Consider the following 15,319-nt stretch of genomic DNA (forward strand, 5'->3'; position numbering starts at 1 on the left):
ATGGGGCAGGTTGTCACAGGTGACCGGCGCATTTTCAACCGTCTAAATATCATATTTTTAATAAAGTTATGCTGAAATTAAAAAAAAACATCAATTTGTACGTGAAGAGTTATTCTTCAATATAACGAGGAACAGAACCTCGCAGCGTGTCACCAGATTGAGGAGAATAATGAAGAATAAAAAGTGTGACAACCAGCCCCGGTCTCCCCTGTATATCACAAAAAGAAAACTGGGGAAGAAATGCACTCTCCTAGGTCGAATTTTGTAGATAAAATCTCAGGGATTTGGCACAGACTGCTCCTCTTCCACAAGCAGAGAGACCTGAACTGAGCATGTGCGTGTGAGTGATGGTACTCTATCCTGCTTCTGATTAGAGAAATCCAAAGTCTTACAACCGTCCCATGTTACTGTCCCCGTGTTACTGTCCCCGGTCCCCCTATATATCAGCGAAGGATGGAATGCGAGCGATACAAAAAGAATTGCGATTTCCTTTCTCCTTTCCTTCAGGCACAGTCAGGCAGTATGTTACTTAGTAGCCTGCCTGTGACAACCCTTACTTGTCCACTAACCTTTCTTATACTTTCACGGATTTATATGAAGATTAAAAAGCATTCCGTGAGAGCTCGATATATATATATATATATATAATATATATATATATATATATATATATATATATATATATATAGATATACAACACAACACAAAACACTACTGACTACTAATTGCGCATTAGACGGTCATGCCCCGCACGGTTTAGTTCGTCATAGAGAAATATCAACCTCGAAGTTGTGGGTTATGCGGACCCCCCCACCCCCACCCCCCCCACACCACCACACACCCACCCCCGCCCCTAGAGAGAAGGAGAAGGAGGTGTCGGTGATCTCTGGCAACTAGCCCACATCCAGAATGGGTTTATGGATTACATCACAGGCTGTGCGGATAAATCGGAGTCGCCAGATAATTCTCAGTTTGGCTTCCTGCAAAAGAAAAAAATAAAACATGCTGATACTGCTCAGGACTGTGGACTTTAAACTGAGTAGTACTCGAGATCTGAAGCTGGTCCTGCGAGGAACAGAGCAAGAGACAGAGCAAGAGACAGAGCAAGAGACTAGAGCAGCCCCGGCTTCTGTGCTGTGACAAATTCAGCTCTACCGCAGTGATTTAGACACTTCTGCACACTCAAAATAAGTTCCAGTGGGGCGCACAGAAAGACACCCGTTCCTTGGACCATGCTATCACACGAGTGAGAGGTTCTCTTTTCCTGGCCTTACTAACTGTTAAGTCGCTGGTTACTATGTGTACTGTCTGGCGCTTCTGAACATTTAAAGGGATCTGTAGCCTGGACAGCGAACGACTCGTGCTGCCAACTTGTGCGTTTGACTGAGTTGCAAAAAAAAAAAAAAAAAAAAAAAACGAAAATGATGTTCTGAAGTTGTTTTTTTATATATATATATATATAGACTGGATGACTGCTTGACACACATTGTTCGTTTCGTCAAAAATGTTTTAGTTATTTTTTTAATTATTATTATTATTATTATTATTATTATTATTATTGATATACAGATATACATAATATATTTATTATTTACAAAAACAATAACACAATGGATCATTCCGCGTGTTTTGTGGCAGTGTGTGTTCTGGTTTTATTGCTGGGTCTTCGGATTGAAGTAGTGGTTTGCCAGCATTACTACCACCTCCGACCCGTTCCAAGTGACAATCTACCCATTGTGGAGCTTATTGAGCACCCGGACCCTGTATTTGACCCTAAAGAACGCGACATCAATGAGACCGAGCTGAGAAGTGTATTGGGCAGTAACTTTGACCCGCACTACATGTCAGTTTCCCCTCCTGAGGACCGATACGCAGCAAACGATGAGCTATCTGATCAGGACCCGCTCCTCAGGCAAAAGCCCACGGGGGCGATGCCCAGGGACATCAAGACTATGGAATTTTTTGACATGCTGCATGGCAAGAAGCAGAAACCGAGCAAAAAACTGAGAAGAAAGCTGCAACTGTGGTTGTGGTCCTACACGTCGTGCCCAGTTGTTTATTCCTGGAACGATCTTGGGAACAGATTCTGGCCGCGCTATGTGAAAGCGGGTAGCTGCTACAGTAAAAGATCTTGTTCAGTTCCAGAAGGGATGGTTTGCAAACCTGCCAAGACTGCCCATTTTACGATCTTGAGATGGAGGTGCCTGCAGCGAAAGGGAGCACAGAAGTGCAATTGGATACCAGTTCAGTATCCCGTTATATCCGAATGCAAATGCTCCTGCTCGAACTGAAGTGAACTTGTTAATAGCGACATGGATATTTTTTTATATGCACTGCCAAGTGTAGGAAGGAATGTATATTATATGTATATGTGGTGCCATTGAAATAATATACCTGTAAAAAGGTCAGTATTATGCATAAAATAACCAGCGTCTACTGTATTTGGGGGGGGGGATGTCCTGGTTGTAATGCATCGTTATATTTATATTGAGAGCACTTCGCATTGCGAAGCATTAAAATAAAAAATAAAACAACACGTTTATTGAAGAACTTTAAAGCTGTTTCCATTCTACGGAAAGTGTGGTTTTATGGACCTCAGTCGAAAATATATAGATTACAATGTAATTCAGCAGCTGCAATATAGCTGCAAATATAGTGGGAACATTTGAATGATTAATCCTGTAAATTAAGAGTAACTGCTATTTATTCTTTATATTCCTGTAGTAAAACGTCAGTAAAGAAGTAAACCACTAAAACTACCATGCTAAGAGTTGTTTTTCTTGTTATAATTTTTTTTTTTTTTATTCCTTTTGTGATTATACTTGTGTGTGTTGCGTGTGCGCTCGCCGCGCTTAGTCCTGCAGTGCACTTCTGATAGCTTTGACATTCCATTTGCAATGCGACACGTGTCTTTCACACATACTAGAGTGGATGGCCACCGCTGAAACATGAGCTCTTTTCACCGCCTCTCAAATACATTTTAGCGCTGACACCTTATTAGCCTGATCCTACTTGATCCCATCACGCGAGGAACCCCTCTTTTTTTCAAGTGCCAGACCATAATACCTCATAAGAGCAAGTCTATCCAGTTACCATGACACATTGTAATAGCTTAATGTGCAGATAACGTAGGCTCCAGTCTGGATGGCTGTGTACAAGGCAGAACTTGTGTTGCAACATAACCAGTTCTGTTGTTTAGGGGTTCCGCGACTAACGCCTGTCTGTCTACAGAATGTATTTTATTCAAGTGTTTTGGTGACCGGGTCTTGCTTGCGTTTGGAATTGGACAGCCAGTGCTGTGTAGATAGAGATCAGTAGATCTGTACATCTTCCCGTGTGTGTGTGTGTGTTAAACTGATGTGCGGTTTACGTGCTGGAAATAGAATTCAGCTGCAGGTTCTATGAGGTCCAGTTCCAAAAGACAATATTCCTACTGGTCTTGACGGTGATCTATTTCATTAGAAACTCCAGCATACAAGAGCTACCAGTTCAGTTATATATTTACAGCTACTGGGTTATTGTTTTCAGACATTGTATATAAACAAAAAAGAAAATTGCTTTTTTTTTTCATGCACACTCAGACATGATGCTGGGAGTCTTCATTAACTTTGTGTAAAAGCCACAGCGGCATTATTTCTCTTAAAGAAAAGCGCCCTGCCCCCAGACAAACTGAAGGGTCTTTGTGAAAGGATTAAAAGTTAAAGTCCTTCATCTTATGATTCGTGCATTTAATCTGCGTGGCGCCTGAAAGACACGCTGGATGGATGATGATCACATGTAAAAATATTCCGAGGTCTGCTACCTTCAGACTCGTCAAGGAAAACAAACTGCTTTGGTTCCAGTGGGGAGGGCACTGGGACCGAGCTTAGCTGCGCACACATACATACATTGGTTTTTTTTGTTTGTTTATTTGATAAGTTTGCAATAACCTTTCATATGCTCTTTTCATTACAGCGTCGTTGGAGTTTTTAAGTGGTTTTCTTTTTCACCTTTTTTTGTAGCACAATTACTATATGAGAGGACTGGGTAAAGAAACACGCAAGTTATTCCAATAAAACCATCGCCTGCAACAGGACACCCGCCAAGTTGTTAAAATGTCAACACGCTTCGCCCTGGACCGTGAAGCCGTGCTGTACAACCACTAAAAATGCGCTGCAGATAAAGTAACAGAGATTTATTTATTCAAGTCGAGCAGTAATTCTGTACTCGCCACTGTTGACAGATCCCAGACTGCGTCCCTCTGCTCCCACGCCTATCAATCCTTTACAAATATTTTGTAGACAGAGCGTAGTACGAGAAACAAACAGCTACATTGCTAAATAACTTAGGTGCAGTGCGCCCCAGTCAAGTAAAAAAATTATAATTAAAATTATTATTATTATTATTATTATTAGTAGTAGTAGTAGTAGTAGTAGTATTTCATCTATAAGATCTCTTCTCTTCACAAGAAAGCAAAAAGTCTATCCTATCCTCAGGGTAAATAAATATGAATGCAAAAGATAGGGTTAATTGATCAAGATCCCATTTATAATGTGCATAATTTGCAAACCCTCTTAACTGTTTCTGTAATACACCAAGGAGCTCGCACGCCCCCTTCTGCGTTTGCTGTGTATTTAACCTGAATCGTGTAGCGCCCTTAACACGGGTGTTTATTTATTTACCACTACCAATACCACTATTGCCTGTAGGGACGTTGAAGTTGCATGTCTGTTCTTTGCTTTGATAACTGGACATATCGTGCCATTATCACAGCTGCTGTAGCAGGTCGTGCTATAGGACGGTGGAAAATGATCAAGCAAATAAAGTCAACTTTTGAAAGGGCTGTGCAATACAAAGGTGTTGGCCCAGTGGCACGCCTAGCAGATTCTGTGATAGGAATCCTTAAATGGCAAAATAACTAAAACATACACAAAAAAAACCAACAACAATAATACGATAATGGTTTGAATTATGAAAAACAACTGCAGAAAATATTTATTAAAATAGTTTGAGATTTCAGCCAAGGGTTTCCGACTGGCAAGAGTAGTTTCTATTTCTGTCATGCTTAGAGAGAAAACAAATCATAAAAAGCCCTCTGTCTTACCAACGTCTGTAGAGCTCTTTAAAAAATAACACTGAACTGTTTTGTTGACATAGCCTCTGTTTGATGCAAACACTCCATCAATTGCTTCCAGTCGCCATACATTACACAACATTGAGTGAGTGGCAAGGAGTTTGAAACTGGACGCTGAAAAAGCCAGAAACGCTTGTGACAGCTTTATTAAATCAGTATGATTCGTTTGCTCTCTGTGAATAGGGCTGGCTCATCCAATCCAATGCGAATGTACAGTGATGACAAAGAAGTCTTCACACAGGACATGTGCTTTCAGGGTATAGGGGAGGAATATGATTCATACTGTATAGTTTGTAATGTTTCCTTACATGACTGTGACCCCTCTTTTCAGACTACTGTTCTTTCAGTAACCACTGCATTATACTTTTGTCCTCTCCCTCTTTTCACATGACTAAGCAGCCAAGTGTGGAGAGCTGGGTGACTGATCCACTATCCACTGCTCTAACTACACAGCACTCAGTCAAGCAAGTGGGGATGGGACTGGTGCATTGGTCATGTTCTCTAGCTCATTGGGCTGTGTGACTGGCAGTGCTGCAAGTTCTCCTGTTTGCATCTCCTGTACAGTACACAGCTAAGGCTTGCTGGTCCCATTAACCAAAGGCAGCCTTTCCAAGCACTAACCAGCGACGTATCTAGACTGTTGCATTACTTCATGCTTGTAACAAAATGATAGGTTCCAGAAAAACATTTAAGTTAGGTCAAGCAGACAGATATTTCAGCTAGGCTAAAACGTGTGTTTAATTGACCTGGTTTCTTTTAGTTTTACCTTAAATGTTTGCAATATGAGGTCCAGCCTCACAACCACAGAATTGTGTGCTACTGCATGTAGTAAATATTAGTAAATTGTAACTGCAACGGGCCTGTAATATTGAAAAATAAAGTTTCATGTGTGGTCCAGAGGTTAAAAAAAGGGGGTTGTGACCAGGAGGTCCTCGGTACAAATCTCTGCTCACTCACTGACTCACTGTGTGACCCTTAACCTCCTTGTGCTCCATCTTTTGGGTGAGACGTTGTTGTAAGTGACTCTGCAGCTGATGCACAGTTCACACACCCTACTCTCTGTATAGCCTTGGATAAAGGTGTCTGATAAATAAACAAATAATAATAATAATAATAATAATAATAACAACCCCCAGTCCCAGGAGAGATGGTAATGAAATTGAATTTGAATTTGTTCTCCAGTGTTTAAAATGAGGCGAGCAGAGCAGTAATGAAAGCATTTAATCGATATCTCCAGCTGTCATCGTGGTCCAGCACACAAAATGAGAGCGCTGTTAAAAAGACACATGTTGTCTGAGCTGCCTTCTCTTGCGGAAAATGTCTAAAAGTGAGCCTGACATAAATCACTGTGATTCCTTTTTTCCACACCTGGTGCACTTGATAACTACTGGGCTTGGAAGTTCAAAGCAGAATTCCAATCAAAACCTCCTCAACGGCCATGAAAGCAGTCTTTTAATTAGCAAGGGTCTGGTGTTCTTTTTAATGAGCGGATCACTGTGGAGGCAGAGGAGCATTTTCCTTTTGGATTCCTCGTTAGGAGCACTGCATTATGAGGGGAGTATAACCTGTAGCGTCCAGGAAGCTCTGCTCGGGAAACAAGAACAGAAAACGAGAGGAGGCCGTTCGACCCATCAGTGCTTGTCCGGTTCCTAGTAGCTGGTTATTCTCAGTCGGGTCTTAAAGAAGTCCAGTGATTCAGCATCAGCAGCATGGCAATGTAACCCATCCCATACCCTCACCACTCACTCTCTGTTCTAACTCTGTCTCTAATTAACTGTGTCCTCTGGTCTTGGTTTTTGTGCTGCGCTTAAAATATTGACTAGGTTGAATTTGGATTCTTTTATGTTTTTAAAACCTTCAGTTGAGTTCTTCCTAATTCTTCTTTGTTCTAGGCTGAATAAATTCAGTTCCCTCATTCTTTAAAGCTCATTCCAAAGGTTTAAGTGTTCAGTGACACCTGCATTAACTGTCACCAGTGAGGCCAACCCTACCTGGTGGCTGCTTACTCACAATTCCAGTAGCACACTAATGTCTGATTCAGCCTGCTTAGCTGTGCTTTACTATGGTTTCACTGAGCTTTTACTTCACTTTTACCATGCTACAGCAGTGTAAAGTTGTACATTTTATTTGCTCTGTATTTTTAGACACGTTGACCCTTGGTGAAGTGACACAGCATTAAGAGAAGTTCATTCTTTGGCCCATTCTAAACTGAGTCTGTCTCTGCTATGTTTAGCTACAAAACAATTCCTGCTCATCATTCTAGACAGCCACATTAACAATTCCAATCAAAGCCCATTGGGCTCTATTTGTTATGGTCATCCAAATCCGATACCGTCTCAGTTTTCTTTTAGTTTAATTTCACACGCCTCCAATTGCTGCATTTTTAATTCTGTGGCTAGAAGCCTGCTCTGATTTGCCCACATGCTTTTTAAAGAGAATCTACAAAGAGCAACCATTCTGTGATCTTTGAGAAAATGTTCCTATTAGCCAAATACATTTGGTTTTGAAATGATGTAGGAGATTTGAAAAAGGTCATGCAGGGTTTGTTGTTTTTTTTTTTCTTTTTGTAATGGAAACCGCTGAACTAATTTGTGTTGTGCATGCTGCCACAGAGCACACTCCCAAGCACGCGCTAATTGGGTGTCTTTGAAAGTGTTGGGTTCAGCTCCTTCCAGTGGTATGTTGTTGTTTTGTACTTCTTTCTGCTTCTTGGAAGAGACACCCAAGTGAGGAGGCTGTGTTGCGGTTTCCCTGTCCCTGGTATGGATCCACATTTGAACCAGTGGCCAAGCTAAACTCTGCTGCTGTTTATATTAGAGTGGGTAGCTTCAAAAGTCAATTGCTATTGTAGGGAGCTTGCAGTCATGTGACAGTGTGACCTTTCAACACTGTCATCCACACCAGCCAGGTAAAGGAAGATTTTAGAAAACGATAAACACGTTGGGAACAACAGTAATCAGAGCCAGTCAGACTGCAAGCACCATGCAACAGCAAAGGGACATGAACAATATCTTATTCTTTAGCATAGCACTCTTTCTATCTGTAGAAACAATGCTTATTACTGGCTTTGCCAGCAAACTGTAATATAATGTGTAGGCATGACTACCCCCAGCGAGGAGGGCTCATCTTCTCCTATCATGCTGCATCCAACAACCTCAGCAACACTTATTCTGAAACTTTGTTTCTTCTAGACAATAGAAACATCAACTTGCAACAGTGACAACAGAAATCCGATGCAACCAGTAGCTTATATACCATGCACAGGGGCCCCTTAAATAGTGCAGTAACTGTATGAAGTCAAGCAACAGCGTGCACTGCAGTTATGAAGGGTTTCAAGAGGTCTAGACAACAAGACCAGCTTCAACAGAGATTGATGATCAATGTGGTGAATAATATATAAGGCTTCATTTATAGTCTATCTATTGCACAGCTCTCCTATTTCCCCAGAATTGTTTTTTTCTCAGCTGAATTGTGCTCGACCCAAAAGCCAGCAACACACACAAATCAAGCAGGGCAGGCAGCACTGGTGTAAAAGTAGACTATGACGTGCTTTTGGCTACATGGAGTGCCCTAGCTAGCTAGCTAGCCACTGTTCTCTCTGGGATGATTTATTGCAATAAATGGGTTTTAGGAAATAACAAGACTAGCAGTCCAAACCACTTTTTTCTTTCCAGTGCCTTCAAGTGTCTTTTTAAATAGCCGCATGACTGCTGTAGTTGGTTTTGCTCATGATCCTGGCAGTGGCCCAGTGGCCCGGGCATTAAGTTACATGTTTAGTTTTTCTTTCACAGCAGGTGGTGGCAGACCATCGCACAAGAAGAATGTGATAAAAGAGACCCCTCTGTGGAGTGGCAGCTGTAGTAATCCCCACTAGATCTCTTAGCACTTTTAAAGTCTTTTGTGTGTTCCTGACTCCAAGGAAAGTGTCATTATCTCCCCTGCTCGTTACTGATGTTCCTTGTAAAGGTGGCACTTCTCCTGATCACTGGGAATGGTTTGTTTAATGTTGCTGGAGTGGCTCTGCAGGTTCTGAACCAACAGATGCTCTTTGTGAATGGCACTACAGATCAGCCTGAGACAATGGCAGCTTTTCTTGAGCCCAATATGCAAGATCAGTTATCTGAAAGTGAATGGGAGATGATCACTGGAACTGTTATTTCCTGTCAGTGTCAGGAGGTTGTTTTGGGTGCGTTTTAAATTTTTTTCAGTCGGTCACAGTACTTCATCAGATTGCTTGCTCTTAGAGCTGCACAGCTTTTTAGTTAGTCCTTGTCAAACCACATATCTAACAGTGCATGACTGGAGTCACCTTAATGTATTTCTGCCCTGCAAAAGCGATATGAAATTGATGAGATTATTTAAGCCAGTATAATGGAGGTGGTTTTTTGATTTTAAAATGGTTTACATGGTTTATTTCAGGTGCTGCTTTTCAAGTCACTTGGTTGTGTTCGTTTGCTGCTGTTGTTTTTTTAACTTGTGTAATTTGTGGCTTGCCTGCCTGCTTGCCTGTTTGCCTGCTTGCTTGCTTGCCTGCTTGCTTGCTTGCTTGCTTGCCTGCTTGCCTGCTTGCCTGCTTGCTTGTCTTCTTGCCTGCTTGCCTGCTTGCTTGCCTGCTTGCTTGTCTTCTTGCCTGCTTGCCTGCTTGTCTTCTTGCTTGCTTGCCTGCTTGCCTGCTTGTCTTCTTGCTTGTCTTCTTGCTTGCCTGCTTGCTTGTCTTCTTGCCTGCCTGCTTGCTTGCTTGCCTGCTTGCTTGCTTTCTCCCACGATGCCTATGGGGCACCAATGGGTTCCCAAATGGCTCGCACTGCGCCACTATGTCCTCCAGACTTACTTTCATGCAGGAGAAGGGCACACTTGCAAACAGTTACTGAACTCATGTTATGCATGAACTATTGAAAGTCCCATTTTTTAAGCTGTGTCCTGGCAATCCAGTTGGGACCTATGTTGGAATAGTAGCTGTAGCAGTAGCCTCCACCTCTGGGCCTCTCTGCTCCCTCATCTCTCCTCACTGCTCTCTCCTCTCTCCTCACTGCTCCCCGTTCTCTCCTCTCTCCTCCCTGCTCCCTGCTCCCCTCTCCCCCCACTCCCCCTCCTTGCTCCCCACTCTCTTCTCTCTCCTCCCTGCTCCCCACACTCGCATCCCTGCTCCCTGCTCCCCGCTCTCTCCTCTCCTCTCTCCTCTCTCCTCCCTGCTCCCTGCTCCCCCCTCTCTCCTCTCTCCTTCTGTCCCAGGTCTCTCCACTCAGCCCCGGCCTGATAGCCTGCTTCTCCTGCTGTGTGAGAATGAGATCCAGAAGGCCTGCAGCATCGTTAAAGCATGTTTGCAATTTCCATCCAATTTGTAACTCATTGTCACAAGTTGCACTCCGCAGGGGCTCTCCTCGAATATTACCCAACTCCTGCTTGCATTTTTTTAGATTTTATTTATTTCATCCTTTTTCTTGTCTTCAGATAACACTTTTCTCAATTCCTTCAAAGCTCTGAGCGGAGGTGGTCCGACTGGACGGAACAGGGTTTCGAGTCTCGTCTCCCTGGGCACTGAACCATGCCCACAGCATGAGCTACTGAGACTTGTTGGGTTTGTCAATTACCAGATCCCACATCGGACTCTGATTACTGGTTAAACTGGTAGCATCAACCCTTAACTACTAGGATGGAAGCTCATGCATTTGATAAAGAAGCTGGTGAAGAAGTGTGAACCAGGAAATCAATTTCCTCTGCCTAAAGTCAAATAAAACATTCTGTGAAAAAAAGCATTCAGAAAAGCATTCAGAAAAGCATTCAAAAAAGCATTCAGAAAAGCATTCAGAAAAGCATTCAAAAAAGCATTCAGAAAAGCATTCAGAAAAGCATTCAGAAAAGCATTCAAAAAAGCATTCAGAAAAGCATTCAAAAAAGCATTCAGAAAAGCATTCAGAAAAGCATTCAAAAAAGCATTCAGAAAAGCATTCAAAAAAGCATTCAGAAAAGCATTCAGAAAAGCATTCAGAAAAGCATTCAGAAAAGCATTCAAAAAAGCATTCAGAAAAGCATTCAGAAAAGCATTCAAAAAAGCATTCAGAAAAGCATTCAGAAAAGCATTCAAAAAAGAGTTTAGAGCATTCAAATTTGACCCCACTGCTTCATGAACATAAAACTATATATGTAATCCTTCAAAATGTTAAAACAAACCACCTTTAAGTAACTGGTGAGCTAAATCTTGCTGTGTGAACTATATGGAAAGGCGCTATATAGAATAGGTAATGTCGTTTCCCTTGCAGGATGTACACGCATGGATTTTTACTTCTCACTGGCTCATTGTAAAACGCATTATATTATACAAATACCTCTAAGGTCTTAAGTGTACAATTTGAACCAAGCCAGAGGAAATGGATCTAACAGTTGAAGCACACAAACGCAAGATAGCGGTGTGTATTCACCAAGGCTTTATCAAGACGATAAATGGTGTATTGTTTAAATAGCAAACTTTAGACACAGACACAGACACACACGGGAGCACAAAAAAAAACTCTGAATAGAAAGTTAGTGAATGCAGATCTGTATGTGTTAGCAGAGGAAATGCAGGGCAATACCTGCCCAGGACAAACAGGGAGGTGTGCACACAACGATAACAGAGACAAGAGAAGGGTTATAATGAGTTCAAGGTGTAGCAAGGGCGAGCAGCGCTCACTAGAGAACGAGATGGGAGGAGGAGGGGGAGAGAAAGAGAAGAGTGGGAAGAGAAATAGAGGAGGAGGATGGGGAGAGAGATAAAAGAGAAAGAGAGGGAGAAGGAGAGAGAGGAGGAGAGGGAGTGTGTGTGAGAGAGAGGGGGAGAAGGAGAGAGAGCAGAGAAAGAACGGAGAGAGAGATTGAGAATGTGTGTGTGTGTGTGTGAGAGAGAGAGAGAGAGAGAGAGAGAGAGAGAGAGAGAGAGAGAGAGAGAGAGAGAGAGCCATACACAATGAAATCCTGCTATTAAAGTCATACACAATGAAATTCTGCTATTAAAGTCATACACAATTAAATTTAAAGCCAGTCGAGGGACCAACAAAACACGGCCTTAATAGGTAAGTGGCCAGCCCTTGCTACTGCAGGCAGCAACCCTTTATTAAAGATTGATGTATGACCAGCAATAGCTGTAGATGAAGCTCAGGCTAGCATGCAAGCAGGAGCAGTTTGTCAAGCATTGCTTTCAACCCAGCTATCCAGCGTGAGATGAACAGTAGTAATCTGGCACTGACTGCACTGTAGTGACGTCTATCGAGAAAGGTGCAGCGTCGATTTCAACAAGGTTTTTTGTATTTTCAGAGGGAGACTTAAACTACCAAATAATTTAACAAACGTCCACTATGATAAGGATGTGATGCTGTTGAACAAGCACTCGCTTATCAAGGCTCTTGATATTTAGTACTAGTATTTAATTACGCACCTATCATTCTAATATAAAATTTGTTTTCATGAAGGTCCAGAAGAATACGAATAGAAGGAATCGACTGCAATAGGATTGCGGTTGTGATAAAGTCCTTATTTGGAATTGGAGGAAACCTTCATAAGGGATTTAATGTTGCCTGGTGATTATACGCCCTCTAGTGGCTTCTGTGTGGTATGTGCAGTAGTTGTAAACAGCTGTGTTTTTTTTTTTATCTACCAGCAATGGTTGAATACCACTCCATTATAAATTTAAAGAGCATATTGTTTTTGTTTGTTGTTGTTGTTTGTTTAGAAAAAAATATTTTACACTGTGTAATATACACAAAATACACTCAAATCTAGACGGATGTTTAAAGCTCAGTGTGAGCATGGAATACTGTGGTAATGTGTGACCGGGTGAAACCCCTTACAGGTAAACAGTGTTCTTTGTTGTGGTTTATTCATGTAAATGACGTGTTTATTTTGTACCACCACTTGCTTTCATTCACTTCCATATTCCACAGCTTAAATGATCAGTATTGTTCCACCAATTTCATATCACTCCAGTATCATCCTTATTTTCATATCTTAGTGTGTTTACTTTATGAATGTGTAACAGTGTTATTTCTTCTTGTTTAAATGTGATTATTAACTGAACCCAGGTAAGGGTTAACTGTCAGCAATGCTGACTGGCCAGCTCTCAGCTGACATTCCAATAGATCTGAGCACCTGTCACCTGTCCCTGTATCTGAGAGGCGCTTGAGGGAGTGAGAAGCAGGAGGCTGGCTGGCAGGGAGTGCTGATATGAGCCTTGTTGAGCTTTTTGTGAGCAGAAAGCAGCCACTTTGTTTTATAATTTGTTAAACGTGTGCCGACTGGGTCAGCCCTGCGTCCAGTTGGCGTGTCGTCCGGTGTGCCCCCTTACATCTTCTACATGACTGTCTAAATGTGCCTTGTCCCTGTAAACTGTTCCAATGAGGCAGTGGCATGGGACATTACTGCACTGGACTGGTCACTCCCTCATGCTACAGCGAGCACATTGCTACCCTTCTCAGTGCAGCCCGACTCTCTGCAGGAACCCCACATTTAATCAGAGCTATCTGGTTCCATCTGCTGGACACCTCCCGCCACAGACCCTTTAGTGCTTTCCCAGGCCCCTGAACAATGCTTCTGGCGTCACAAACGGCTTTGCCTCCAGTCTTGCTGGCTGCATCCTATAGAAGAAATTTTCATTCTATGTTGGCTGCTTTCTTCTTGCAGCGCGTGCGTTTCAAATTCTCTTTTCTCTCTTCGGAAAGGCACAGTTAGCCTGGGTTCATTTCTCCTTATTTAGTCAGCAAATAGTCAACCGATCTATAGGTGCACCGCCTGAAATGTCATTAATACTAAACCTTGAGTTTCACTACAGTCAGGCTGTTTGTTCCACTCCTGCTGTCCCCTGAAGCAATGGCCTGTGGGTTTTCTGTCTGTAAAGATAAACGGTCCTCTCCGAGTCTCCTGGGACCCTGAGCTGCTATCTGCACATGTATCTGCTGCACAGAGACAGATATGGTTATTTGGAGAGCACAATGCCTGATAAGAAGTCGCCTCTCCGTCTGTGTGCTAGTCTCCAAAACCACTGCAAGTTGTGGTGGTCGGAGCCAGACTAATGACCTGTGAAATCTACCCATAGAGACATGCAGCAGTGCCGGGAGGGAGGAAGAGAGAGGGAGAGAGGGGGGCACCTTGGAGTTCAACCCTCTGGTTTATTCGTCTAGACTGAGATACGTTCTGTTGATTGGATCTGGAGCATGGGGTAGCCAAAGGAATGGCTGGAATCCATGTAACAAGATTGCCCATTTTCAAAGCTGTCAGTCCCAGGAGGAGGTCTGAATGAGACGGGAGTCTGCTGTTCCCCACCGATTTGAATAAAGCTAATAATTTGAGATATGTCCTATGAAAGCCTTGGATACCCAATGGAGTTCAATTATAAAATCTGCAGTGTTGACTGGCAGTCCAGTGTTTCAGTGGGAACGGTGCTGTTAGACCAGGTGGTTTTTAGCTATGTGTTTTATTAGGAATATTATGGCATTCTTTCTTAAATATTATACTACTCCTACTAGTGTTTCTATTGTTTGCATAGTCCTTGGCTTTGGGACAGCAAGAACAATCCTTCTGTCTTTCTGTCTATCTCGTGTTCTACTGTGTCTGCCGGTGCTTTTTTCTCCATCCCATTGCTGTATGACTGTGCTGTCTGGCAGGCCCTCACAGCTTCCCATCTCTGTCAATGAGGCAGGCAGGCTTGTGCCTAGGGGAGACATCTCAGCTCCCAGCTCATCCCACAGGTGCTCTGCACTGCACTGTACTAGAACAATAGAGTCTTTCAATGCCACTGCAAAGCAATTAGCAAACCGTCCTTTTTACTGTATTTCCCTTGTTAATAAATCACCCAAGCAGGTCCTAGCAGCAGCTGTCTGTTCCACCTCTCTGAGGGCGCTCTCTGGTTAAGGACGCACAAAAGAAGCCCAGGTTAGGCAATGATTAAGGGAGAAGCCTGACCCCTAGTGGAAGGAATAGGAAGAGCACAGCTCAGACAGGAATGTGACTAGGCGGCAGTGGAGGGGTGCCAGGTGATGGGTGAGTTTGCTGATCTGTCCTATCGAAAATATAAAGACTCTCTTAGTAAATAAGTCTGTTTGGGTTAGAACAATGAGTGTGGACAGTTGTATAGTACTGTAAGAATCCCTTTTAAAGAGAGGATGAATTGATACAGTATACGTGTTTATAAATGAATGCGCCGGGAAACAGGCTAACCAAGCATTAGACTAGCCATTT

The 15,319-nt window shown here is 42.7% G+C and overlaps 1 protein-coding gene across 1 annotated transcript; it reads left to right on the plus strand.

The window, feature by feature from the left end:
* The first annotated feature begins 1,566 nt into the window (after positions 1 to 1,566).
* On the plus strand, positions 1,567 to 2,754 carry LOC121296562 (noggin-3-like). Its single transcript, XM_041222263.1, has one exon. The coding sequence runs from the start codon at positions 1,611 to 1,613 to the stop codon at positions 2,289 to 2,291; it is 681 nt and encodes a 226-aa protein (XP_041078197.1). The 5' UTR covers positions 1,567 to 1,610; the 3' UTR covers positions 2,292 to 2,754.
* The last annotated feature ends 12,565 nt before the right edge of the window (positions 2,755 to 15,319 follow it).

The sequence above is a fragment of the Polyodon spathula genome, chromosome 21, assembly GCF_017654505.1.
Source record: "Polyodon spathula isolate WHYD16114869_AA chromosome 21, ASM1765450v1, whole genome shotgun sequence".
NCBI lineage: Eukaryota > Metazoa > Chordata > Actinopteri > Acipenseriformes > Polyodontidae > Polyodon > Polyodon spathula.